Source organism: Hemiscyllium ocellatum, chromosome 13 (assembly GCF_020745735.1).
Source record: "Hemiscyllium ocellatum isolate sHemOce1 chromosome 13, sHemOce1.pat.X.cur, whole genome shotgun sequence".
NCBI classification, from domain to species: Eukaryota; Metazoa; Chordata; class Chondrichthyes; order Orectolobiformes; family Hemiscylliidae; genus Hemiscyllium; species Hemiscyllium ocellatum.
Genome location: NC_083413.1, coordinates 50,874,426 through 50,902,195, shown reverse-complemented (window position 1 = coordinate 50,902,195; position 27,770 = coordinate 50,874,426). Strand labels below are relative to the sequence as shown.

The 27,770-nt window shown below is 38.7% G+C and overlaps 1 protein-coding gene across 1 annotated transcript in view; it reads right to left on the bottom strand.

Annotated features, from left to right (window-relative positions):
- Positions 1-27,299, bottom strand: part of LOC132821896 (transient receptor potential cation channel subfamily V member 6-like) — a 54,111-nt gene extending 26,812 nt beyond the window's left edge. The window contains exons 1-6 of the mRNA XM_060834824.1: positions 27,244-27,299; positions 25,718-25,791; positions 24,842-24,936; positions 17,013-17,135; positions 15,470-15,610; positions 5,808-5,906 (exon numbers count right to left, since the gene is read on the bottom strand). Coding sequence (XP_060690807.1) covers positions 5,808-5,906; positions 15,470-15,610; positions 17,013-17,135; positions 24,842-24,936; positions 25,718-25,752 — 493 coding nt within the window. The 5' untranslated portion in view covers positions 25,753-25,791; positions 27,244-27,299. The remainder of the gene's footprint in view (positions 1-5,807; positions 5,907-15,469; positions 15,611-17,012; positions 17,136-24,841; positions 24,937-25,717; positions 25,792-27,243) is intronic.
- Positions 27,300-27,770: the final 471 nt, after the last annotated feature.

Sequence of the window (27,770 nt, the reverse complement as noted above, 5' to 3'; positions counted from 1 at the left end):
GTATAGCCAGCAGGGGAATACTTAACAGAGAGAGTGACTTAAGTGGGTTGAAAAATGAGGGAATTGGCAGCATAGCCAAAACTGACAGTGTAACATCTTGACATTCTTAACTCAATGGAAAAGGTATAAACCATTTAGATATTTGAGCCCGCTCTGTTAATCGATTTGGTCCTGGCTGATCATCTTCTCAATGCTATTTTCCCACATTACCTCAAAATCGCTTAAAGAAAGTTGTCTCCAGGAACCTATTGATTTGTGTATTGAACATGGTCAATGACTGAGCTTCCACATCCCCCTGGGGTAAAGAATTATAAAGATACACCATCCGCTGTGTGAAGAAATACTGCCTCCTCTCAGTCCTAAATGGCCTCTCGTTATTCAGAAGTCTAAGGAGTACAGACTAAGTTTTCTCAATCTTGCCTTATAACACAATCCTGCCATTCCAAGGACTAATCTGTGTTGCATTCTCTTGATGAGAAATATATTCCTCCTGAGATGGAAGGACCAAAACTGTACATAGTACTCCAGGTGAGATCTTATAAAGGTTCTCTTTAACTGAGGGAAGATATCCCAACTCTTGTTCTCAAACCTCATTGAGATTAATGTCTTCATAATTGTTTGCTGGACCTGTATACTTAATGTTCAGTGAATCGTGAACAAAAACATCAAGGTCTTTTTGGACACCGACCTCTCAACCTCTCGCCATTTAGGAAACATCCTGCCTTTCTATTTTTCCAACTAAGATGATTAACCTCATACCTATGCCGATATTTTCCAACTGCAATGTTTGAGTTGATTCATGTAGGCCTGTCAAAGTTTGTTTGAAGCCTCCTTGCATCCTCCTTACAAGTTACACTCTCACCCATTTCAGTATCATTAGCAAATTTAGAAATATTGCAATATATGCTCACACTTGCACAAGTTGTGAACAGTTGTGGATCTAGAACTGGCCTTGTAGGACACCACTATGAATGGCTGAAAACCTGAGAACGATAAGATTATTTCTACTCTTTGTTTTATACTTACTAATCAATTCTCAATTCATATTTGCATGTTTCCCCAGTGATCACCTAGCTCAGTTGGCTGGACTATTGATTTGCAAGCAGTATGATGCCAACAGCATAATTCAACTCCCACACTGGCTGAGGTTACCATGAAGGATTCTCCTTCTCAACCTCTCCCCTTACATTAGGTGTAGTGACCCTCAGGTTAAACCACCACCAGTCATCTCCCTCTAATGAGAGAGTAGCCCTACGGGCTGGTGTGACTATGGTGACTTTATTTATTTCCTCCAACTTCATGTGCTCTAATTTTATTTTCTAACATTCTGTGAGAAACCTTACCAAAAGCTGTCCAAAAATCAACATTTATCAGATTCACTTATTCATCTTGATCAATCTACAAGCAATACAGTCACCCTAAGGCTTTCGATAGGTATATCAGGAATAAAAAAATAACTAGAGTAAGATTAGGGCCAATCAAGGATGCTAGTGGGAAGTTGTGTGTGGAGTCAGAGGAGATAGGGAAGTACTAAATGAATACTTTTCATCAGTATTCACACTAGAAAAAGACAATGTGGTTGAGGAGAATACTGCGATGCAGGCTATGAGACTAGATGGGGTTGAAGTGCATAATGAGGAGGTTTTAGCAATTCTGGAAAGTGTAAAAATAGATAAATACCCTGGAACTGATGGGACTTATCCTAGGATTCTCTGGGAAGCCGGGGAGGAGATTGCCGAGCCTGTATGTCTTTATGTCGTTATTGTCTACAGGAATAGTGTCAGAAGACTGGACAGCAAATATTGTTCCCTTTTTCAAAAAGGGGAGTAGAGACAACCCTGGAAATTATAGACCTGTGGGCCTTACTTCAGTTGTGGGTAAAATGTTAGAAAGGGTTATAAGAGATAAGATTTATAATATCTAGAAAGGAATAAGTTGATTAGGGATCGTCAACACGGTTTTGTGAAGGGTAGGTCGTGCCTCACAAAGCTTATTGAGTTCTTTGAGAAGGTGACCAAACAGGTGGATGAGGGTAAAATAGTTGATGTAGTGTATATAGATTTCAATAAGGCATTGATAAGGTTCCCCACGGTTGGCTATTACACAAATACAGAGGCAAGGGAATGAGGGTGATTTAGCAGTGTGGATCAGAAATTGGCTAGATGAAAGAAGACAGAGGGTGGTAGTTGATGGGAAATATTCATCTTGGAGTTCAGTTATTAGTGTGTACCACAAGGATCTGTTTTGCGTCCACTGTTGTTTGTCATTTTTATAAATGACCTGAATGAGAGCATAGAAGGATGGGTAAGTAAATTTGTGGATGATACTAAGGTCAGTAGAGTTGTGAATAGTGACGATGGATGTTGTAGCTTACAGAGAGACATAGATAAGCTGCAGAGCTGGGCTGAGTGGAAAAGTATGAGGTGATTCATTTTCAAAGGAGTAACAGGAGTGCTGAGTACTGGGCTAATGGTAAGATTCTTGGTAGTGTAGATGAGCAGAGAAATCTTGGTGTCCAGGTACATAGATACTTGAAAGTTGCCACCCAGGTTTATAGGATCGTTAAGAAGGTAAACGGTGTGTTAGTTTTTATTGTTAGAGGGATTGAGTTTCAGAACCAAGAGATCATGTTGCAGCTGTACAAAGTTCTGATGCAGCCACATTTAGAGTATTGCATACCGTTCTGGTCACCGTATTGTAGGAAGGATGGAAGCTTTGGAAAGGGTTTAGAGGAAACTTACTAGGATATTGCCTGGTATGAAGGGAAGGTCTTATGAGGAAAAGCTTACGAACTTGAGGTTATTTTCATTAGCGAGAAGGAGGTTGAGAGATTACTTATTTGAGACATATAAGATAATCAGAAGGTTAGACAGATTTCCTTGAATGGCAATGGGTAGCACAAGTGGACATAGCTTTAAATTAAGGGGTGATAGATACAGGACATATGTCAGAGGTAGGTTCTTTACTCCGAGAGAAGTAGGGGCATGGAACTCCCTGCCTGAAACAGTAGTAGTATCGCCAGCTTTAAGGGCATTTAAATGATCATTGGATAGGCATACAGATGAGAATGGAATAGTATAGGTAAGATGGGTTTCAGATTGGTTCCGCAGGTCGGCACAACATCGAAGGCCAAAAGGCAGTACTGCGCTGTAATGATCTATGTTCTAAACCTCCAACAAGTTTGCAAGCATGTTTTCGTTTTTATAAATCAATGGGACTCTGCCCAATATTACCATTATTTTCTAAATGTCCAGTTACCTTTTTCTTCATAATGGATTCTAAAATTTCCTCTTCTACTGATGTCAACCAAATAGGTCTGTATTTCAGATTCCCTTTCCTCACTTCTTAAAAAGCAAAGTTACATTTGTTACTTCATAGTCTGCAGGAAGCTCTCTGGAATCTATAGAATTTTGAAAGATAACCACTAATGCATCCATTATCACACTATCCATCTCCTCAATACCCTAGGATGCAGCATAACTTGTCTTATGGTTTATCAATCTTCAAACCAGTTAACCTTATACTTTTATATTTATTGATATTAATTTTTTTTAGTTTTTCAGTTTTGTAAGTGGTTCGGTTTCCAAATGTTTCTGGGAGCTTTTTTGTGAAGACAGATACCAACTAACTGTTTAGATTCTGCATCATGTCCTATCTCTGCTACAAATTCTCTTGTCCCTACCTTAAATGGGCCCACTTCTACCCCAGTAAAGCTTTTCCTTTTCACTCATGTAAAGAAGCTTTTATTGTCTGTCTTTACATTCCTCGACAGGTTGTATTTATATCCTCCTTTCCTCATCAGCTTCTTGGTTGTCCTTTGTTAGGATTTCAGTTGCTCCCAGTCTTCAGACTTACTTCTTTTTCTGGCACCTTTATAAGCCACTTCCTTTAATCTCATGAAATCTTTAACTTGTGTTAACTATGGTTGATTTATCTTTCCTTTTGAGTGTCTGTGCTTTAGAGGAATGTATATCTGTTGTGGACATAGGCAATGGCTAGGTTTTAATAGATATTACCTATTATCAAATCTTTTAGTGTTATTAGTATGATATTAAGGACACTCATGTGTCTTATTTAAAAATGATTGGAAAGTTTTCACTTGCTCCTAATTTAGTCACCTCCTGAGGCATAATTTCCAAGGCTTTATTAATAAAACTTTTAGAGGACTGTGCCTCTGGCAAAGTTCTCTGAAGCTATTCAGTAATTTTGCACCAAGAACAAGTTCACCATGATAAGTGTTCCACTATCCATCAGTAGCAAATGCATACAAATATCTTAACTACCAGGCAAAAAAAAATTTAAAAATTTGAATGCTGGAAAACAGAAATAAAAATAGAAACTAATGGAAAAAATGATGGGAAGAAACTCAGCATCTATGAAAAGAAAGCAGAGTTAATGCTTGGGACTATTTTTCAGAATGCCTGAAGACCTGCTAAGTTTTCTGTAATTTCTGTCTCAGTTTGTTCATGACCGGGATTGATTTTCCTAATGTTGTAAACTGATGTTATTGTTTTATTGATAGTGAAATATTTTTCTCTTGTTTAGGATTGCATATTAAACATATGAAAATTATAATTCCCAATCAGACTAGATAAAGACTAGCTAGAGACAGAGGCTGTTAATGCTACAAAGTTGGAAGTGAAACATTTCAGGGCTGCTAATAACACAAGTTGCAATGTTCAGTTCTTGGTTGAGCTACACTCAAATTCAGCCTAAACCATCAAACAGCGAAAGGAATGGATTTTCCTAAACGTGTGCAATTAGAGGTAAGCAAAAGTTATAAGGAAAAGCATGGGAATCATAGACCGGTGAGCCTTGTCTAGTAATGGGTAAGTTATTGGAAGTGATTCTGAGGGATAAGATTTACATTCATTTGGAAAGGCAAGGACTGATTAGGGATAGTCAATGCAGCTTTGTGTGTAGGAAATCATTTCTAACTAACTTGATTGAGTATTTTGAAGAGATGACAAAGAAGATTGCTGAAAGCAGTTTGGTAGACATTGTCAATGTGGACTTCAGCAAAGTGTTTCACAAGGTTCAGCATTGTAGACTGATTAGTAAGGTTGGATCACATGGGATCTGGGGGGACTAACCAATTGAATATAAAATTGGCTTGAGGGTGGTAGTAGAGGATTGCTTCTTGGACTGGAGGCTTGTGACCAGTGGTGTGCTGTAAGGATCGGTCCTGGGTCTACTGCTTTTCATCCCTTATATAAATAATTTGGAAGTATGGTTTGTAAATTTGCAGATGACACCAAAATTACACTGTAGAAGATTGCTATAGGAAATCGCTACACCCATTCAGCAGAAGGTTTGTGTTATTCAAACAGTGTCCACAATTTGTCAATCACAATTTTCTTATAGCCAAGTCACACAGATGAAATGCATGTTATACCAGAATGACCTGTAGGTGGTGTAGTGGACAGTGAAGAAGGTTATCTCAGAATACAATGGGACCTTGATCAGATGGCCAATTGTTCAAGGAGCGCCAGATGGAGTTTAATTTAAATAAATGCGAGATGTTGCATTTCGGTCAGACAAATTGGGAATTGGGATGTCATTTTGCTAGAGGAAGTGGTAGTGGCAGGTACAATTAAAACATTTAAAAGTCATCTGGATGGGTACATAAATAGAAAGGGTTTGGAGGGATATGGTCCAAATGCTGGCAAATGGGATTAAGCCAGATTGGGATGTATAGACAGCAGGACGTGATGAGCCAAAGTCTGTTTCCATGCTGTATAACTAATAAAATATACATTCCTTAGGTAATTTAGGCAAAATTCTTGAAGCAATTATGGAACACTTACCTAAGGAATCTTGTGCCTCTAATGGAGCACAGTGTTTAATAAGAGTTCTGACAATCTCTTCATTGCCAATGCATGCCGCAAATGACAACAAATATTCACCTGTGGATAAGACAATATGGTCAAAAATAGACTCTACAATGTGTAAAATTGAATTAAAACTATAAACAATATTAGTTCATCAGTTTACCATTGATAATTATTGTGATAGACAGTTTGAATAGATTACTGTTAAGGTTTGAAATTTAAAAATATGTGAAAAGATTATTCCCCACTTGATATTGTTTGAATGTTGAATGTCTACACTTAAGCAACATAGTGCTCGATTGCTGTGAAATCCCTCAGGCAAGGCCATATTTCAGATCAGAATTTCAAAGAGAAACACAAATCAGGAGTCAGAATGACAAGCAAGACAGTTTGTTCAGGTAATGTAATTGGTCACTTCCTGTCTACTTTAAGAACACAATATTATAATATAATGCATTCCCAATTTAATCCAACATAAAAATTTCAAAATATGTGGGGATTTTGCACAGAAATTCTGCTGTTCAGCTAACATATCTTCAATGAAAATCATCCAAGTACTCAATATAATCAATACGAAAGTTATGATTGTTGAGTATGTGAAATTCACTCCCATAATAAATATAGTTTATGTCCAGTTTCCTTAAGTGGGCATATATTACGGGGTATTTTATTTATTGTAGTCTGTGTTTTTTCTGATCTTATTATATCCATTCTGGGTTTATGCAGCCAAGCTCCAATTCCCCTAAAGATTAATTACTTTTGTTGTTGCCCTACTGCCTTCCTAATAAGCAACAACAGAGCACTTTATGGCTTTTCGGTGGTTGCTAGGGAAGGCTTGCACAATTTTATCTTCTATAGTAATTCTTGACATTGCAGCTGTTAAGAATCATTAAAAGTTTCGTGATAAACTGGCCACCTGTTTGAAATGGCAGAAAGCCATTTCCCTTTTATGAGTATTTCTAAAATAAGTTGTCGTCATGTATTTATTGGGTCAGAATTTGCTGCACCTAATGGCATTCATTGTCATTTATGCACAAATTCTACAACAATTTAAGGTGACAGATGCATGGTTAAGCCGTAAATATTCAAAACTTGTTATGTTCTCTCTTAGCTTTGCAAAAGTATCACCCTGCCATAGGAATTAATTGAATGATGTGAAGTTGCTTTATTTGTGTATTATCTGAATAAAGATAATACACAAATAAAGCAACTTCATATGAACAAAGAGACCTTGGAGTATAGGTTCATATCTCATTGAAAGTGGAGTCGCAGGTAGATAGGATAGTGAAGAAAGCGTTTGGTATGCTTTCCTTTATTAGTCAGAGTATTGAGTACAGGATTGGGAGGTCATGTTACGGCTGTACAGGACATTGGTTAGGCCACTGTTGGAATATTGTGTGGAATTCTGGTCTTCTTCCTATCAAAAGATATTATGAAACTTGAAAGGGTTCAATAAGATTTACAAGGATGTTGCCAGGGTTGGAAGATTTGAGCAATAGGGAGAGGTTGGGTAGGCTAGGGCTGTTTTCCCTGGACCATCGGAGGATGAGGGGTGACTTTAAAGAGGTTTATAAGATCATGAGGGGCAAGGATAGGATAAATAGAAAATGTCACCTGGGGTCGGGGAGTCCAACACTAGAGGTCATAGGTTTAGGATGAGAGGGGAAAGATATAAAAGAGATCCAAAGGGCAACTTTTTCATGCAGAAGGTGGTATGTATATTGAATGAGCTGCCAGAGGAAGTGGTGGAGGCTAGTACAATTGCAACATTTAAAAGGCATTTGGATGGATATATGAATAGGAAGGGTTTGGAGAGATATGGGCCGGGTGCTGGCAGATGGGACTAGATTGGGTTGTGATATCTGGTCGGCATGGAAGGGATTGACCGAAGGGTCTGTTTCCATGCAGTATGTCTCTATGACTGTATGACTCTCTCGAAAAAACAAACTCGCCACAGAAAGTAAAATCTTGTTCATTTCAGTCCAAATACTCCTTTAACCATGTAATATGTATGAAATACTGCTAGTCATCACTCTGACATTAAAAATGAATAACCAAAAGTATGAAATCTCAGTCTTTCAAGTTACAATTGTTGCAGATTTTAAAATGGGAAGATTTGGATTTGATTTTTTCTTTCCATGACTTTTTCCAAGTACATAAATAAGAAATGTTTGGAGGGATATGGGCCAAGCTCAGGCAGGTGGGACTATTTAATTTGGAAACATGGTTGGCATGGACTGGTTGGACGGAAAGGTCTGTTTCCGTGCTGTATGACCCTTTGACTCTTTTTTGGTGCAATCTTTCATTCCCTGGCTTCATTTTTCTTTCTGTACTTGTTTTGACATTAAATTTACAATCTTTTCTTAGTCCCTCCATTGTCAATTTCACAATTTTTCAGTCTTGATTTTGCAACAAGATGCACGATTGTTTGCCATGTTCACCCAAAACCCAGATGCCATGGGCCAGAATTTTCCCATGTTGTTAGTTTAGAAAGGATTGCCAACCAACAAAAGCAAAATGGGATGACATTCCAGAGCCTGACATCCTGACTCTGTGTCCAACTTCTGCCATGTTCTTGAATGTCAGGATTCAGCAGATCTTGGGACTGGTAGATTTTATTGAGAAGTACTTAAGCAGAAGATGGCCCTGAGAAATGTAGGCCTCTGCTCCACGATGAAGTTGCTTCCTCATACCAACCTTGGTCCTCCTTTCCCTTTCCTCATTGGTGCCAAGATGCCACCTTCCCTGTGCCATTTCTCTCACACACTCGCTTAGGACATCAGCTATCTTGGTGAGAGTCACATTGGGTATCTGAACCATTTGTGTCGCCCTTATCTTTCATTAAGCAAGAAAATATCTGTATCCCAGGAAACTTGATGACTCAGTCAGGTTCCCATTGGAGACAGGTTTAATCAAACACAAAATTAGCTCTTCCTCCTGTTTCCAGGCTGCAATGGGTAAGACAAGGAGTCCAATAGGATTTTGAGATTTATATGATAGTATGGAAACAGAAATGTTTAACTGACAAGTAGCAGACAGTTGCAATACTAATTTTCCAATAGTAGCCTGTTACGAATACAGTCCAACAATCCTCCTTTGGATACATCATGATAGGATATGTTTAAGCTGAAAATGTGTTGCTGGAAAAGCGCAGCAGGTCAGGCAGCCAAGGAACAGGAGATTCGACGTTTCGGGCATAAGCCCTTCTTCAGGAATGAGGAAAGTGTGTCCAGCAGGATATGTTTAAGATAAAGGTAGACAAACTTTTGGGCTCTCAGGGAATAGGGGATCTGAGAAGAGGTGGGAAAGTGGACGTGAAGACTAAGATCAGCCATAACACCGTAAGACCATAAGACACAAGAGTGGAAGTAAGGCCATTTGACCCATTCTGTCCACTCCACCATTCAATGTTGGCTGATTAGCATTTCAGTGCCACCTACTGCACTCTCCCCATAGCCCTTAATTCCTTGCAAGATTAAGAATTTATCAATCTCTGTCTTGAAGACATTTAAAGTCCCGGCCTCCACTGCGCTCCGTGGCAATGAATTCCATAGGCCCACCACTCTCTGGCTGAAGAAATATCTCCTCATTTCCATTCTAAATTGACCCCCTCTAGTTCTAAGGCTGTACCCATGGGTCCTAGTCTCCCCACTAATGGAAACAACTTTCCCAGCATCCACTCTTTCTAAACCATGCATTATCTTGTAAGTTTCTATTAGATCTCCCCTTAACCTTCTAAACTCGAACAAATACAATCCCAGGATCCTCAGCCTTTTATTGTATGCTAAGCGTACCATTGGACACGCTCCAGTGCCAGTACGTCCTTCCTAAGGTGTGGGGCCCAAAACTGGCCCAAAACTTCCAAAGTGCAAGACCTCACGTTTCCTCATGTTGAATTTCATCAGCCATTTCTTGGACCACTCTCCTAAACAGTCTAAATCTTTCTGCAGTTTTCCCATCTCCTCAGAACTACCTGCCTGTCCGCCTAACTTTGTAGCATTGGCAAACTTCACCAGAATTCCCCCAGTCCCTTGATCCAAATCATTTATATTATAAAGTGAACAGCTGCAGCCCCAACACCGAACCCTGCAGGGCACCACTTATCACTAGCTACCATTCCGTAAAAGATCCTTTTATCCCAATTCTCTGGCTTCTGTCAGACAGCCAATCCTCAATCCATGCCAGTAGCTCACCTTGAACACCATAGGGCCTCACATTACTCAGCAGCCTCCTATAAGGCACCTTATCAAAGGTCTTTTGGAAGTCTAGGTAGCTAACATCCACTGGGTTTCCCTGATCTAACCTACTTGTCACTTCTTCAAAGAATTCTAACAGGTTTGTCAGGCATGACTTCCCCTTACTAAATCCATGCTGACTTGTTCAAAGCCGACCCTGCACATCCAAGATTTTAGAAATCTCATCCTTAACGATGGACTCTAGAATTTTACCTACAACTGAGGTTAGGCTAATTGACCTATAATTTTCCACTTTTTGTATTGATCCTTTCCTGAACTAGAGAGTTACAACAGTGATTTCCCATTCATCCGGAACTTTCCTTGACTCCAGTGATTTTTGAAAGATCACAACAAACATCTCCGCTATTTCTTCAGCTAACTCCCTCAGAACTCTAGGATGTAACCCATCAGGGCCAGGAAATGTATCAATTTTTAGACATTTTAGCTTTTCAACACTTTCTCTTTTGTAATGGCTACCATACTCAACTCTGTCCCTTGACTCTCCTTAATTGTTAGGATATTAATCATAGAGTCATAGAGATGTACAGTATGGAAACAGACCCTTCGGTCCAACCTGTCTATGCCGACCAGATATCCCAACCCAATCTAGTCCCACCTGCCAGAACCTGGCCCATATCCCTCCGAACCCTTCCTATTCATACACCCATCCAAATGCCTCTTAAATGTTGCAATTGTAACAGCCTCCACCATTTCCTCTGGCAGCTTATTCCATACACGTACCACCCTCTGTGTGAAAACGTTGCCCCTTATGTCTCTTTTACATGTTTCTCCTCTCACCCTAAACCTATGCTCTCTAGTTCTGAACTCCCCGACCCCAGGGAAAAGACTTTGCCTATTTACCCTATCCATGCTCCTCATAATTTTGTAAACCTCTATAAGATCACCCCTCAGTCTCCAACACTCCAGGGAAAACAGTCCCAGTCTGTTCAGCCTCTCCCTATAGCTAAATCCTCCAACCCAGGCAACATCCTTGTAAATCTTTTCTGAACCCTTTCAAGTTTCACAACATCTTTCCAATAGGAAGGAGGCCAGAATTGCATGCAATATTCCAACAGTGGCCTAACCAATGTCCTGTACAGCCACAACATGACCTCCTATGGTATCAGCAATAACATTAGCAAATTTGCTGATGATACAAAGCTGGGTGGCAGGGTGAAATGTGATTAGGATGTTAGGAGATTACAGGGTGACCTGGACAAGTTAGGTGAGTGGGCAGATGCATGGCAGATGCAGTTTAATGTGGATAAATGTGTGGTTATCCACTTTGGTGGCAAGAACAGAAAGGCAGATTACTACCTCAATGGAATTAATTTAGGTAAAGGGGCAGTGCAGAGAGATCTGGGTGTTCTTGTACACCAGTCAATGAAGGCAAGCATGCAGGTACAGCAGGTCGTGAAGAAGGCTAATAGCATGCTGGCCTTCATAACAAGAGGGATTGAGTATAGAAGCAAAGAGGTGCTTCTACAGCTATACAGGGCCCTAGTGAGACCACACCTGGAGTACTGTGTGCAGTTCTGGTCGCCAAATTTGAGGAAAGACATTCTGGCTATTGAGGGAGTGCAGCGTAGGTTCACGAGGTCAATTCCTGGAATGGAGGGATTACCTTACACTGAAAGACTGAAGCGACTGGGCTTGTATACCCTTGAGTTTAGTAGACTGAGAGGGGATCTGATTGAGACGTATAAGATTATGAAAGGATTGGACACTCTGGCAGCAGGAAACATGTTTCCGCTGATGGGTGAGTGCCGAACCAGAGGACACAGCTTAAAAATACAGGGTAGACCATTTAGGACAGAGATGAGGAGAAACTTCTTCACCAAAAGAGTGGTGGCTGTGTGGAATGTTCTGTCCCAGAGGGCAGTGGAGGCCCAGTCTCTGGATTCATTTAAGAAAGAGTTGGATAGAGCTCTCAAAGATATTTTCTTATGGCCAATCACTAGCCTTCCTACATCAATTTGGAGCAGTCCAATTTCTACTTTTGCCTCTCGTTTGTTTCTTATGTATTGATCATACTCAATTGCAGAGCAGACTCTATGGACCATACAGTCTTTGCCTGCTCCTATTTCTTATGTTTTTAATTCGCCAGGCAATAAATCCAAAACCTAACTAATGATGGAATTTGTCGAGTGGCCTGCTATAGAAAATTATGACCAATTGTATTCTAGTTCAGATTACTTTGTGTTACTTCCTGTATATTTTTGAATGTACGTTTCTCTTAGTTGGCTCATTGTATTATTTATCCTTTGGCCGACATGAAATTATTGGGGTTCCATTAAATCCATAAACATTTTGGTATGTTAGTAAAACTTACCATTCAATGATAGCTTGTTTTAAATAACAAGAAAGTAATTCAGTGATTTTTCTGAGATTATTTGTAAGGGTTATGGAGATAAGGCAGTAAGCGGATACTGATTAGGAATGATCAGCCATGATCATATTGAATGGCGGTGCAGGCTCGAAGGGCTGCATGGCCTACTCCTGCACCTATTTTCTATTGTCTATTGTCTATTGTCCTAACTCCTGTACTCAATACTCTGACCAATAAAGGAACGCATCCCAAAAGCCTTCTTCACTATTCCACTTTCAAGGAGCTATGACCCTGCACTCCAAGGTCTCTTTGTTCAGCAACACTCCCTAGGACCTTACCATTAAGTGTATAAGTCCTGCTAAGATTTGCTTTCCCAAAATGCAGCACCTCACATTTATCTGAAGTAAAATCCATCTGCCACTTCTCAGCCCATTGGCCCATCTGATCAAGATCCTGTTGTAATCCGAGGTAATCCTCTTCGCTGTCCACTACATCTCCGATTTTGGTGCCATCTGCAACTTACTAACGGTACCTCTTATGCTCACATCCAAATCATTTATGTAAATGACAAAAAGTAGAGGACCCAGCACCAATCCTCGGGGCACTCCACTGGTCACAGGCCTCCAGTCTGAAAAACAAACCTCCACCACCACCCTCTGTCTTCTACCTTTGAGTCAGTTTTGTAACCAGGTAGCTAGTTCTCCCTGTATTCCATGAGATCTAACCTTGCTAATCAGTATGAAGACTGACACAAAGTATTTATTGAGTTCTTCGGCTATTTTCTTATGGCCAATCACTAGCCTTCCTACATCAATTTGGAGCAGTCCAATTTCTACTTTTGCCTCTCGTTTGTTTCTTATGTATTGATCATACTCAATTGCAGAGCAGACTCTATGGACCATACAGTCTTTGCCTGCTCCTATTTCTTATGTTTTTAACTCGCCAGGCAATAAATCCAAAACCTAACTAATGCTGGAATTTGTCAAGCGGCCTGCTATAGAAAATTATGACCAATTGTATTCTAGTTCAGATTACTTTGTGTTACTTCCTGTATATTTTTGAATGTACGTTTCTCTTAGTTGGCTCATTGTATTATTTATCCTTTGGCCGACATGAAATTATTGGGGTTCCATTAAATCCATAAACATTTTGGTATGTTAGTAAAACTTACCATTCAATGATAGCTTGTTTTAAATAACAAGAAAGTAATTCAGTGATTTTTCTGAGATTATTTGTAACAATTGTCCAATGTCATCTAAACGCTTTGGCAAAAACTACTCTGAACATTTCAGAGTTATGAATAGGTTAGAAGAAAATGAGTGAACAATTAATTTTAAAAAATCAAATATACCATTATACCAATGTCAATGTATCAAATGTACTATTATACCAAAATTAAGTGTTCCACAAATTTTGTTGATCAGCACAAGACTTGTCAAAGTGGACCAATCCACTCACTTCTCTGGTAATTAAATATTTATTCAACTAACTGTTTGGACTGCAAAAGGACCAGAAAAACTGAATGACAACCATTCCAATGTAAATCTAATTGGCAATTCCCTAACTTTTTTTGAGTTTGCTGTATCCATATCATTTGACTACCCTTCATACACGCATTTTCCATACTAATAAATGCCTTCAGTCGGCCAACTGAATCCCTTATATTTGGTCAGAGGTAACATCCGTTTTTCTTCTGGAAGAAAGTCCAAATCACAAAACTTATCTGATCCTCCAATGAGTAGGTTCTGTCCCTCACTCCTCTTGATCCACAGTCTGTGATTGTCCTGATGCTTCTATTTGAAAATCAGTATCTAAATGCCTACGTTAGATACTCCAGGTCTGTGATTGTTATTTGGGTGGTGCATGATGCTATGAGATTTTGCTTCATTTTTAACAGCTATAGAAATAGAAAAGGAATATATATTTCACTTCTGGCTCCAATATGCTTCAATCTACAAACATAGTAATTCACATTTTATGGTGTTTGAGTGCAGGCATAGAGGGAAGTGAGTTAACAAATAGAATGAGAAGAACAAAAATGAAAAGGATGGTAAATGCATTATGTAGCTAGATTTTTAAAATCTGTTTGAGATGAAGACCCTTAAAGGTATCAGTGCTGTAAATGTCATATATACATTTATGCATATATTATTGTACTCTGCTATAGAACAAAGTTATAAGGACGCATTCAAAGGGTTAGTAAAGTGTCTGAGACAGGAAGAAAAATTGATGGTGCATGTATTTTGCCAATCTCTTTGATACACAAGAGTACTCTTACCTCAGTATATTTGTAGCTAGATTTCTGCTTCACAAATACAACATTGAGATGGCCTACACTTTCTTCTCTTTGCTGTGAGAGCTCACCTGTTTGGATGATGGCTTCAATATCACATTGGAGAAACATCCTGTGCTGCATTTCTTTATAGAAGCACTTCCAACAATGCATTACAAATGTAATGGTTATATTTCTGTATTTGCGCTGTATGTCCTGCTGTCTCATTTCTCCCCCACTAAGGCACACTCCCAAACCTCATGTGGCATTTTCCCAGATGGTACCTTGGACATTTACCTTGGTATTTGCCACCTCTACCAAGATATGGTGCTACGCAAAGGTTGCTTGAGATAGTTTGCTGCCACCAATCTTGTTTGTCTTCAGGCTATCTAGTAATCAGTGATAGAGGATAATCCACCTATTAGTGTCTGTAGAAGAAGGATTGTGCTCAGATAACAAGAGGGTTTATTGCATGATAGCGACGAATACAACTCGGACATAATTACTAGGGTCTTAAGGGACTGGCACAGCTACAACTGCCCCTTTCAAAATTTTGAGTAGAATTCCTTGCCTTCATCCGTGCTGTGTTTGACATTATGTACAGCCAACGTAATCTGAATATTAGAATCATTTAAAATCATTACTTTATACACAACTGACACATTGTACATATTGTTAAACCTGACCAAGAAGGATACACAGTCAATAGGTATAAAGCTCACATGTACTCTGACCCTGCTCACTTTGTCAATTTAATAAAAAATAGACCAATTCTACTTTTGGAGAATAAATGAGAGATTACCATAGTAACACTGACATTCCTCCCCAGGGACAAAGCAGGAGCCAGTTGCACGAGCATTCATCACATCAGCACCTCGTTTCAACAGTTCCTTAACCATTTCCACATCTTGTTTCAGAACAGCAATGTGCATGGGGGTCTCACCTATTGGATGAAAAGAAACAGAAATGAAAATGGTGCAAGAGACAGCTCTTTTATCCAAACAGGATAAGAAATAGCATCACATTAAAGATGTGAGTAATATAGTTTTTTTTCAGTTAGCTGGAAGGTTTATTTTAGCTTGAGAATATCTGCTGCTGACATTGGCTAACTGAAATAAAAATATTTAATTGTAGATGACCAACATTCCTCAATTGGCTGATAATGGCAACCAAATCAGGAAAGAATGTTCAGATTTTGTTACTGAGTTTAAATGTTTTTGAATGTTACAAAGGAAAGATGACTTGGTGACTATTAAGTAATAGTTTTATCTCTGTATAGCTAGTCAGCAATGGTTTATCTTGTGCCTTGCATATTAGCTTAAGGAGCAGAATTTCAGATTTGATTGTGAAATTGTGCTCGTCATGTTACAGATTCAATTGCACTGAATTAATTTAAAGTTAATCATGAAAGCAAACTCTTCCATGAACCATGGATTCAAGCAGCACACTGGTATGTAATTGTTTGATTAGAATAGATTACTTACAGTGTGGAAATAGGCCTTTCGTACCAACAAGTCCACACCGACCCTCCGAAGAGCAACCCACCCAGACCCATTCCCCTACGTTTACCCCTTCACCAACACATTACAGGCAATTTAGCACAGCAAATTCACCTAACCTGCCCATTTTTGGACTGTGGGAGGAAACCGGAGCACCCAGACATAGGAAGAATGTGCAAACTCCACACAGACAGTTGCCTGAGGCAGGAATTGAACCCAGGTCTCTGGTGCTGTGAGGCAGCAGTCCTAACCATTGTGCCACCGTGCCACCACGTTTCTTTGGGTTGAATCTCCTGCTCTTGGTGGCAAGAAGGGCACTAGGTGATGGCATACCCAAACTCTGCCATCTCCCTACCTCTGCTGGAATTAAGCTCTCGATAGAAATTGGAACAGTCCAAACACTCTCACAAACTCCATTATAGGTAGAGGAGAATTTCCTCCCACTAGTCACCACTTGTTCTGATCCACATGTTAAAGGTGAAAGGCCAAAGTTTGATCAACTGCATGATTCAGTGTCACATATCTGACAGTTTTACCTCAGGCATCAATATTTAGACTTTGATTAAGGTTCAGAAACAATTAATATTAATGTACAAGACCATGTCTTTTAATTAAATAAAATCTGTTAGCTAATATTGCAAAACTTAATGATTAGTTAAATAGATCAAAATGAGCACTTATTTTGTTTTCCAAACATGTTCATTTTGGTAAACGCATATAAAGTAAATTCTTCTTTTAATGAATCTGAGATTAAAATTCTACAATAACAGATTGCTTTTGTACAGTGTCTTTAACATAGTCAAAACTGGCTCAATAAACGATGAGAACACTACTATTATTTTTTACCTCTGTACATATCAGATGTCATTGGTTCATTGATGAGAGATGGCATCATATCCAGAATAAATTCTGCAATTTCCTTATTGCCATTTAACAAGGCAGTGTGCAGGATTGTTTCTTCCAAATTCCCTTTAAATAATAATGTTGAATTTCAGTTTAGAACAAAATCAAAATGAAATATCAAAATGCTGGTGATATTATTTTATAAAAAATATTTTGTAATTTGAGCAAATAAGCTTATGAAACAAACTTATAACAACAAATGTTTCTTATTACTATATCTAACTTTCTGAAACTTGGTATCATTGTTCAGTCAACCAGTCTCTGCACTGACCAACACTCCTAGAGGCAGGATCTCAACTCCCAAGTGGCCTTTAAGACTCTGTCCTTTATTAGCTGCCGGATAGTCAAAAGATTGGACCAATGATCACATAACAGCTGACGCACAATTGTCCGAGTCATTCTTTCCCATCCTCAGGGTCATTGCTGTTATAATGAAATCTAACCCACCATTTACATGCCAATAATAGCATGGCACCATAAGTTTATGTCAGTTCCATGGTATTACTGGTACTAACCGGGCTTTTTAAAAAATATTTTAGGTAAATGAAGTGCCCGATAATTTTATTTTAAATATAAATTCTATGTCTGAGGTTAAATTCACAAGAGTTGAGGATTATTTCACATATATTCTACACCAAGCACTCTGTTTATAACTTCCTATGGTGTGGAGGTGCTAGTGTTGGACTGGCGTGGACAAAGTTAAAATCACACAGCACCAAGTTATAGTCCAACAGGTTTATTTGGAAGTACTAGCATCCAGAACACTACTCCTTAATCAGATAAATTTATAACAAAAGATCTCAGTGTCATGCAAGTGATACGATATATTGAACAAACTTAGATTGCTGCTAAATGTTTCATCTTTTAGAATGGACTGCAGGTATTAGTTCATTAATATGTAAATCCCAGAATTTCTTACCAGTCACATTCCTAAGATAATTTAAGGTTTATTAAAAAAAGGTGACAACTCAGCTCAGACAATGCATTAAAAGTGTGAAGTTAGAGTCTGTCTGTATTCCAATCCTGCCCGCATTAGTTACCTAATAAAGGAGCAGCACTCTGAAAGCTAGTAGTTCCAAATAAACCTGTTGGACTATAACCTGGTGTTGTGTGAAGGATAACTTTATAACTATCTATAATGAGATTAAGGGTTTAGTGATGTGACAAATGTGAGACTTTATAAGTGGCTATATTTTAAATTGTTTCTTTTAATTCAACTTAAAATAGAAAACCATTGAATGGAGGATGGGACTGTAGGGACCACAGCTAAAATTCATCATGTAGAGACAGAAGCCCAGGTCAAAACTATAAAAATGTCATAGATATTTAAAAGCCAGTTTTCACACCTTGACTCAAAAGACAGGCAGGTGGTATTGCTAGACACAAACTCTCAACTCAGGTAGATAGATAAAGCAGAAAGAGAGAGAAATGGCTGTTGTTGTGCCAAATAGAGGAAATAATTGTCCTTGTGGTATCCACGGAAGAGATTGCTGATGAGAACAAAATCCCTGTTCAAGGAGATGAAACTCAGGGATGAGAACGTTCCTTGCTGCTGGAAGTCAGTTCCATGATGCTCAGGAGGTTTAGTAGAGGAACTTTATGTGGACACTGAAAGACTCATTCTGGTTGGGAAGGAAGAGGAGTTGTTTGGAGCTTGGGAACTTCATCTATAAAATTACATATGTGTGAAAAGTGTGGCACAATGTGCAAACTGAGTGGAATTTCCACTGCATTAATTAATTCATGGTGAAATTGTCTTTTCAATAGTTTTCTGTACTAGTTGACTATGAAGTAATGTTAAGTTAATGTTGAATATAATTTGTTTGTTATAATAAAACAGTTAAAATGTGAAATCTTATCATATGATTCGGTCTGTCAGTCACTGGAAAATTATTTATTTTTTCACCACCTATTTATTTCTCTTTGTTGCTACTGGTTGATGCCATTGTCTGACTGTGGCAACAATCCCTGACTGTATACAATCTACCTTAATTGACCATGAACTAATCTCCTGGCATTTTCAGATGCAGCCATTAAATGGAAATATGTGCTATGTGTTTGTCACATAAGCTGCTGGCACACCTTGCAAGTGTGATGACATAGATGGTGCCATACAACAACATGTCCACCCCATTGACTGATTACTGCTGGCAACTACCTCAAGCTACTTGGCTTTGTGTCTGTGCTAAAAGGCAAGACAGAAGTAATTTGAGACTGTAAGTTCTGAATGATGTGGCAATGTACTAAAAGGCAAGCGTGGTATTGATGTTGGGAGCACGCAAGAATGTGAAAAGTCAGTGCATGCTGAGAGAGCAACCTAAGAACTCTGAGATTAGATTAGTTTAGATTAGATGTGAGCTCTGAGATACAAACTGCTCCAATGCATGTGATAGGTGTCTGTTTCTGCATTCAAAGAGGCAAAAGCATTGTAATGAAACATGTCAGTGAACTCCAAGTGCAGTATTAAAGTGGTGAACTTTCTTCCAAGTGAGTCAAAGATGTGCTCTGATCTGGTGAACCTGCTGCTTTGATGATGCCAATCTCTGTGGATGAAGGATGTAGAGATTGGTCCCCATGGAGTGTGCTGTAAAATGTTGGGTCTGTCAGCCAAGGTGGATGCCTTGAGGAGCAAGTGGCAAGCTGGAGTCACCAGATATCCACTCATGTCAGGAACTGTCACCACATAGTTTATTTCCTCTACCTGGAAAAATAGCTAACTACATATAAAAGATGTGCAATTAGGTAATGATGAGATGGTAATGCATGCAAATAGGCCCCTTGCTGCTTACTAGTGAGATTTTCATCGTGCTATTAAAATCTTGGCCAGTAAATCTGACTTCTTTCTTCATCATTGAGAACCTTGGCGAACAGCCAGAAATCGTGTTACATATTGGCACTAATGACATAGCCAGGGAAAGGATCGAGGATATAAAAAGTGATTTCAGGGAGTTAGGATGGAAGCTGCAAAGCAGGACGAACAGAGTAGTGTTCTCTAGTTTACTACCGGTGCCACGAGATAGCAAGGCAAGGAACAGGGAGTGGGCGCAGCTTAACACGTGGCTGCGCAGCTGGTGTAGGAGGGAGGGCTTCAGATTTGTAGATAATTGGGATGCCTTCTGGGGAAGGTGGGATGTTTACAAGAAGGATGGGTTGCATCTGAACTGGAAGGGACCAATGTCCTGGGTGGAAGGTTTGCTCGAGTAGTTCGAGAGGGTTTAAACTAGTATGGCCGGAGGGTGGGAACCTAAGCTGTATACCAGAGGTGTGAGTTGATGCAGATGAGGCAATAGCAAGAGGTAGACCAGCTAGTGGGAAGGATTTTCCTGGGAAGGAACCAAGGGATCAGTTAAAATGTGTTTGCTTTAAAGCAAGGAGTATCAGAAATAAAAGTGATGAACTTATAGCATAGATCATTACCTGGTGCTATGATGTTGTGGCCATAACAGAGACATGGGTTTCTCAGGGGCAGGAATGGTTGCTGGATGTTCCAGGGTTTAGAGCATTTAAAAAGGATAGGGTGAGGGGAAAAAGAGGAGGGGGTGTAGCACTACTAATCAGAGAGGGTATCACAGCTACAGGAGCTTCCATTGTCGAGGAAGATCTGCCTACCGAGTCAGTATGGGTGGAAATTAGGAACAGCAAGGGAGCAGTCACCTCGTCAGAGATTTACTACAGGCCCCCCAATAGCAGCAAGGAGATGGAAGAAAGCATAGGTCGGTAGATTTTGGAAAAGTGTGGACATAGTGGGGTTGTTGTAATTGGTGACTTTAACTTTCCCAACATTGATTGGAACCTCCTTCGAGCAGAAGATTTCAATGGAGCTGTTTTTGTAAGGTGTGTTCAGGAGGGGTTTCTTAACTCAGTACGTTGACAGGCCGATGAGGGGAGATTCCTGATGAAGGGCTTTTGCCCGAAATGTCGAATTTCCTGCTCCTTGGATGCTGCCTGACCTGCTGCGCTTTAACCAGCAACACATTTTCAGCTCTGATCTCCAGCATCTGCAGACCTCACTTTTTACTCGACGAGGGGAGAGGCCATTCTAAACTTGGTGCACGGAAACGAGCCGGGGCAAGTATCAGATCTTGAGGCGGGAGAGCATTTTGGTGATAGTGATCACAACTGCCTCACATTCTACATAGCTATGGAGATGAAACTCAGGGATGAGAACGTTCCTTGCTGCTGGAATTCAGTTCCATGATGCTCAGGAGGTTTAGTAGAGGAACTTTATGTGGACACTGAAAGACTCATTCTGGTTGGGAAGGAAGAGGAGTTGTTTGGAGCTTGGGAACTTCATCTATGGAGAAGGAGAAGATTAGGCAAAATGGGAGGATATTTAATTGGGGAAGAGGAAACTATGATGCGATTAGACATGAGTTAGGAAGCATGGATTGGGAGCAATTGTTCCATGGTAAAGGCACTATAGATATGTGGAGACTGTTTAAGGAACAGTTGTTGCAAGTGATGAATAAATATGTCCCTCTGAGATAGGCAAGAAGTGATAAGATAAAGGAACTTTGGATGACAAGAGCGGTGGAGCTTCTCGTCAAAAGAAAAAAGGTAGCTTACATAAGGTGGAGGAAGCTAGGGTCAAGCTCAGCTATAGAGGATTACAGGCAGGTGAGGAAGGAGCTCAAAATGGTCTGAGGAGAGCCAGGAGGGGGCACGAGAAAGGCTTGGCAGAACAGATTAGGGAGAACACAAAGGCATTTTACACTTATGTGAGGAATAAGAGAATGCTCAAAGAAAGAGTAGGGCTGATCAGGGATAGCATAGGGAACTTGTGTGTGGAGTCTGAGGAGGTAGGCGAAGCCCTAAATGAGTTTTTTGCTTCTGTCTTTATGAAAGAAACAAACTTTGTAGTGAATGAAACCTTTGAAGAGCAGGTGTGCATGCTGGAATGGATAGAGATAGAGGAAGTTGATGTTCTGAAAATTTTGTCAAACATTAAGATTGACAAGTCGTCAGGCCAGGACCAGATTTGTCCTCGACTGCTTTAGGAAACGAGAAATGCAATTGCTTCGCCACTTGCGAAGATTTTTGCATCCTCGCTCTCCACTGGAGTTGTACCTGAGGACTGGAGAGAGGCAAATGTAATTCCTCTCTTCAAGAAAGGAAATAGGGAAATCCCCGGCAATTACAGACCAGTAAGTCTCACGTCTGTCATCTGCAAGTTGTTAGAAAGGATTCTGAGGGATAGGATTTATGACCATCTGGAAGAACATGGCTTGATTAAATGCAGTCAACACGGCTTTGTGAGGGGCAGGTCATGCCTCACAAACCTTATCGAGTTCTTTGAGGATGTGATTAGAAACGTTGATGAGGGTCGAGCTGTGGACGTGGTGTATATGGACTTCATCAAGGCATTTGATAAGGTTCTCCAAGGTAGGCTTATTCAGAAGGTCAGGAGGAATGGGATACAGGGGAACTTAGCTGTCTGGATACAGAATTGGCTGGCCAATAGAAGACAGTGAGTGGTAGTAGAAGGAAAATATTCTGCCTGGAAGTCTGTGGTGAGTGGTGTTCCACAGGGCTGAGTCCTTGGGCCTCTACTGTTTGTAATTTTTATTAATGACTTGGATGAAGGGATTGAAGGATGGGTCAGCAAGTTTGCAGATGACACAAAGGTTGGAGGTGTCATTGACAGTATAGAGGGCTGTTGTAGGCTGCAGCGGGACATTGACAGGATGCAGAGATGGGCTGAGAGGTGGCAGATGAAGTTCAACCTGGATGAATGCGAGGTGGGATGCATTTTGGAAGGTCGAATTTGAAAGCTGAGTACAGGATTAAGGATAGGATTCTTGGCAGTGTGGAGGAACAGAGGGATCTTGGTGTGCAGGTACATAGATCCCTTAAAATGGCCACCCATATGGTGTTTTGGCTTTCATTAACAGGGGGATTGAGATCTTATTGTGAGATCTTGTTGCAGCTCTATAAAACTTTGGTTAGACCGCACTTGGAATACTGTGTTCTGGTTGCCCTATTATAGGAAAGATGTAAATGCTTTGGAGAGGGTTCAGAGGAGGTTTACCAGTATGCTGCCTGGACTGGAGGGCTTATCTTATGAAGACAGGTTGACTGAGCTCGGACTTTTTTCATTGGAGAAAAGGAGGAGGAGAGGGGACCTAATTGAGGTATACAAGATAATGAGTGGCATAGATGGAATTGATAGCCAGAGACTATTTCCTAGGGCAGAAATGACTAACACGAGGGGCCATAGTTTTAAGCTGGTTGGAGGAAAGTATAGAGGGGATGTCAGAGGCAGGTTCTTTACACAGAGAGTTGTGAGAGCATGGAATACGTTGCCAGCAGCAGTTGTGGAAGCAAGGTCATTGGGGACATTTAAGAGACTACTGGACATGCATATGGTCACAGAAATTTGAGGGTGCATACATGAGGATCAGTGGTCGGCACAACATCGTGGGCTGAAGGGCCTGTTCTGTGCTGTACTGTTCTATGTTCTATGTTCTATGTTCTAACCTTGTTTTCCCATATCTTTCCAATTGAATCATCATTGGTAGACATCTTTCAGGAACTGAGAAAATTGCTCTCTAAAGGACAGAATAGGACCAAGGTAAGTGTTTAAGTGAATGAAATGATAGAGGCAGGGTGGTTTAGGGGGAAATTCCAGAGTCTCATGCTGAGATTTTGAAGGACAACAAAAGGGAAGGACTGCTATTGATTCTGTTTTCTGTAGCAAGGTCTGCAGTAAACAGTGCATGTAGTTTTATGTGCAGCTGGTGACAATTTTATGACAATGTGATGCTTTATGGCTCAGTCAAAACAATTGACGGGTAGCTTGGTGGATTGTCGCTTGAACATGTTGTTGTTGTTCATCAAGCCATATGTGATACGAGTCAGTATCTTCCAGGAAATGGGGAGAAATCAGAAAAGAAGAAGGATTTTTAAAACATCAGCGTGGAATTAAATGTAAGAATTTTTTAAAAAAATATTTGACTTGAAATCACTGTTTCAGGAATTCAAAATGCTAAGTATTAAGCTACTTAAATGATAAACTAATTCCTGGTGTGCTTATGAATTATCTTGTTATTATGAATTATAATTTGGATCAGCTGTGAATCTCACGAATGACAGAACAGATTTGAATGACAAATACTTTTGTGTTTTATGCAACTTATGATTTGCAGTCTCTTATTCATGAGACATGTTTTGTATGCCAAAAATTTGTACCTAGAGTTCCCGACAATATGAATGTTAAGCTACATCGGTGGATCAACACTGAAGTGTTATGATATGTTTGTAAGTTGTAATTTGAAATTTTTCTCATGATATGCTATGTCTGATATTTTGGTTTCTAAATATTTTGTTACTAGGCTCTTATCAATAGATGACTATTAATGTCCTAAACTGACTTTCATATATTCAAGTGTTTGAGCTGCTTGCTATTAATGAAGAAGTCTTTGCAGTTGAAGGACATTAGATTTCAATAAATTACCTCTAAGAATAGAACTGATTAATGGATATAGCAAATTAACAGAGGCTTAAAACCCTCAGTCTCCATTTGGTAATATTCATGATTTCAGCAGGAGTTGACTGAAAGGTTCAAATCAGAGGCAGTTCAAGAAGGCAGATGGAAAATAAGGACAAATTAATCTAGATGCCTTTCACACTGGTGCATACATTCAATTATCAACTGCTTTTAGCAGAGGAAATTTCATTCCCACCTGATGATATACAGGGCAATTAAAATGGGTGAAGAAAAATTAGATTACAGATAATAATGACTAGAATTAATTAAGATATAATAAACACACCTCGAATGGCAGGATCAAAATCTTTACTTGTCAATAAGGACTTCATACTGACAGTGTCATTTATGTGAGCTGCTTTAAAAAACTCACTTCCATGCCTGAAAAAAAACACACTTTTGTCTTATTTATTTAAAGAATGAAAGATTAAAGTAATTCCAAATCTATTTGATATCAGATAATCTTAAGTAGTTATAAAAATGATCCATTTTCCTTTCTTTGATATGTAATGTATTTCAAGAATGAGACCCAGGATTTGTAAATTTCGGAGCTATAGTTTAGGTATTTTCTAATTAACCTGTTCAACAATGTCATTGCACATCTTTGCAGCAGATGGAATTTGAAAGACTGACCAAAAATAACAATAAAAGTGGTATCAAAATGGTAGCCAATAAGCAGAACTTTTATTTTACTCAATGTCCAAATTTGCTTAAAGATTTAAATGTGACTCCTTTCTCAGGTTTATCAGTGAGTGCTCCCATTTTGTCTTCTCCCTCCCCACCACAATAAAACAATAAAATCTCCAATAGTCAACATAATTGTTCCCATAAAACATAATGGCTTGGTTCAATTGATGAAGAAGGCTCATGCTGGAAGCTCAGATTTACAAAACCAGTCCCATTATTAAAAATAGCCCATAGGCATTAAATTTTAAATTATTTTTTCATATGTAGCTGGAATAACCAAAAATGTTAGTAAGGAAATTCATATTCTTTAAATTATTTCATTTGCTAGAGATTTCATTGTAATCGGCTGATTTCTTTGAGTCAAAAACTCCTCCCCTCTAATATGCTGTCCAAAATTCAAACTAATGCTTCTGCAGATTATTTTGTCCCTCAGTGTTGTTACATATTTCCTCTTAAGATGTTCTTTGTTCCTTACCTTGCCGTATCGTTCATGTTCACTGTGATATACATGTTTAAGTTACTTCTAGCAGCTAAACTCCTGATTGAATCCTTTAAAAAGAGAGGGGATTACATTTGATCAACATTGCTTCAAGAACAAATGTATATTATAATTGCTTTTCTGAATGTGGACTCCTACAGTAAGGACCTAACATTCGATTTAAAATTTCAACTTCAATACTGGAAATTACAGGTATAATCCTTACAAAATTAATAGCCAGCACATTGATTAAAACTAATAATTCCATAGAAGTATTAGTAGTGAGTGAGAGTCCACAATAGGAATACACATTTCAGCAATTTCATTCTAAAAGCCTTGTCCATTAATGTTTTTTACGTATTATTCTATACTTCACTAAATATATTCCAGATTTCTGTGAGATACTATGAGAGAAAAGTGATTGTGATATTCATTGCTGAATATTATATAGTAAAATTGTACAATCATTTAACATTATAATCCACATTGTCTTTAAATATATTGCAAAGATTATATTCCTGTCAACATTTTAAATTTTGAAATCTTCTCAGTCTCAGACAAATGACTTAAAAGAGAAGTGCAAAATATTCAAGCTGTGTTAAACAAATTTGACTTTACTTTTTTCAATGTTTCAATAAAATTTGCCAACTTGTAAGCTTGTGAAATTTATGCAAACTGCGTATCTTCAAAACTTCCTTCAAAAAAACTAACCATAACATTGCTATAATTTTACTTTTTAAACAATTAAAATCATGTTAAAATAATTATATGCAACTATTGTGCATCACCCATTGATTATAGTTTGCATTAGCTTCATCTACAAGTTATTTGACAGACTGTCTTTTACTATTTTATTCAATTAAAATTACAAGGAGTCACTTGTTTTATCCTTATAAATTGTACATACATAAATTTGAGCTATGCTAAGCCACCTTAAATTTAAAAAGTGGTACTATATTTGTTAATGTGTTAAGAATTTAAACATTGTTGCCGGAACAATGTGGCATAATAATTCAAATGTGCCCATTAGATTAATATAGAAAAATGTCTCCTTGAATCAAATATAATTACAGCGATGAGTGTTCAGTTTATCAATATCTGCCTCCATTTGAATCACTGAAAATTATAACCTGAGATTCTGAGTTTAATCATCATAGCATTTCTGACTAATCAAGCTGCAAACAAAGTTCCAATTTTACTTAAGTTATTTATTTGTCTATCCTCAGCGCAATTAAAAGCCAATATCTGAACTACAATATGAATCAAAACTTCCCGAGAATTATTTATTGTCAAATTAACATGAAAATAATATTCTGGATTGGGCACCACATCTTAAGCCATATATCTAAATCTTAAATATTATCTTAAGATGTTTATAGAACTTTTAACAAGAATTTCACTTGCTTTAATGCACAATTTCCTGAGAACTACCAAATTCAGAATATCTTTTCTTATAAAGAGCTTTTGTTTATGAATTTGGAAAAGGTTGTTTTAGTGTGTAATGGCAGATTTAATATTCTTACCTTGGATTTTCTTCTTAATCGTGCTTGTATAAAATCTTTCAGTGCAGTGTGACTACAGAAACAATCCTTAAAGGAGTGACTTTACCTGGCTAATTGTTTTGGAAATACACAGGCCAACTTCTTGACATGTTTTCATTGTATTTTGGAAGACTATTTTATTGTTTCAGTAACTAACAATAAACAGAAGGAATGATCTCCAGCAGGAATGCTTGAATAGATTTCTAATTATTCAGTTTACTTCCAATGAATATCTTAATCAAAAACATATTATGATTTAGAGGAAATGTGATAGAACTTGATGGCTATCAAAATGAGGACAGCGACCAAATACTATGTCTCTTTAAAAACAGATTTTTAATATAGTACAGCATTTGCATAATGTTACATAACTAAATCGTACAAAGTCCTGATGTAGAACTGTATCACCATTTTTCATTGTCACTCGTCTAGATTCTAGATTCTGGAACTCCCTCACTAACAGCACTGTGGGTGAACCTGCACTAATTTGACTGCAACAATTCAAGAGG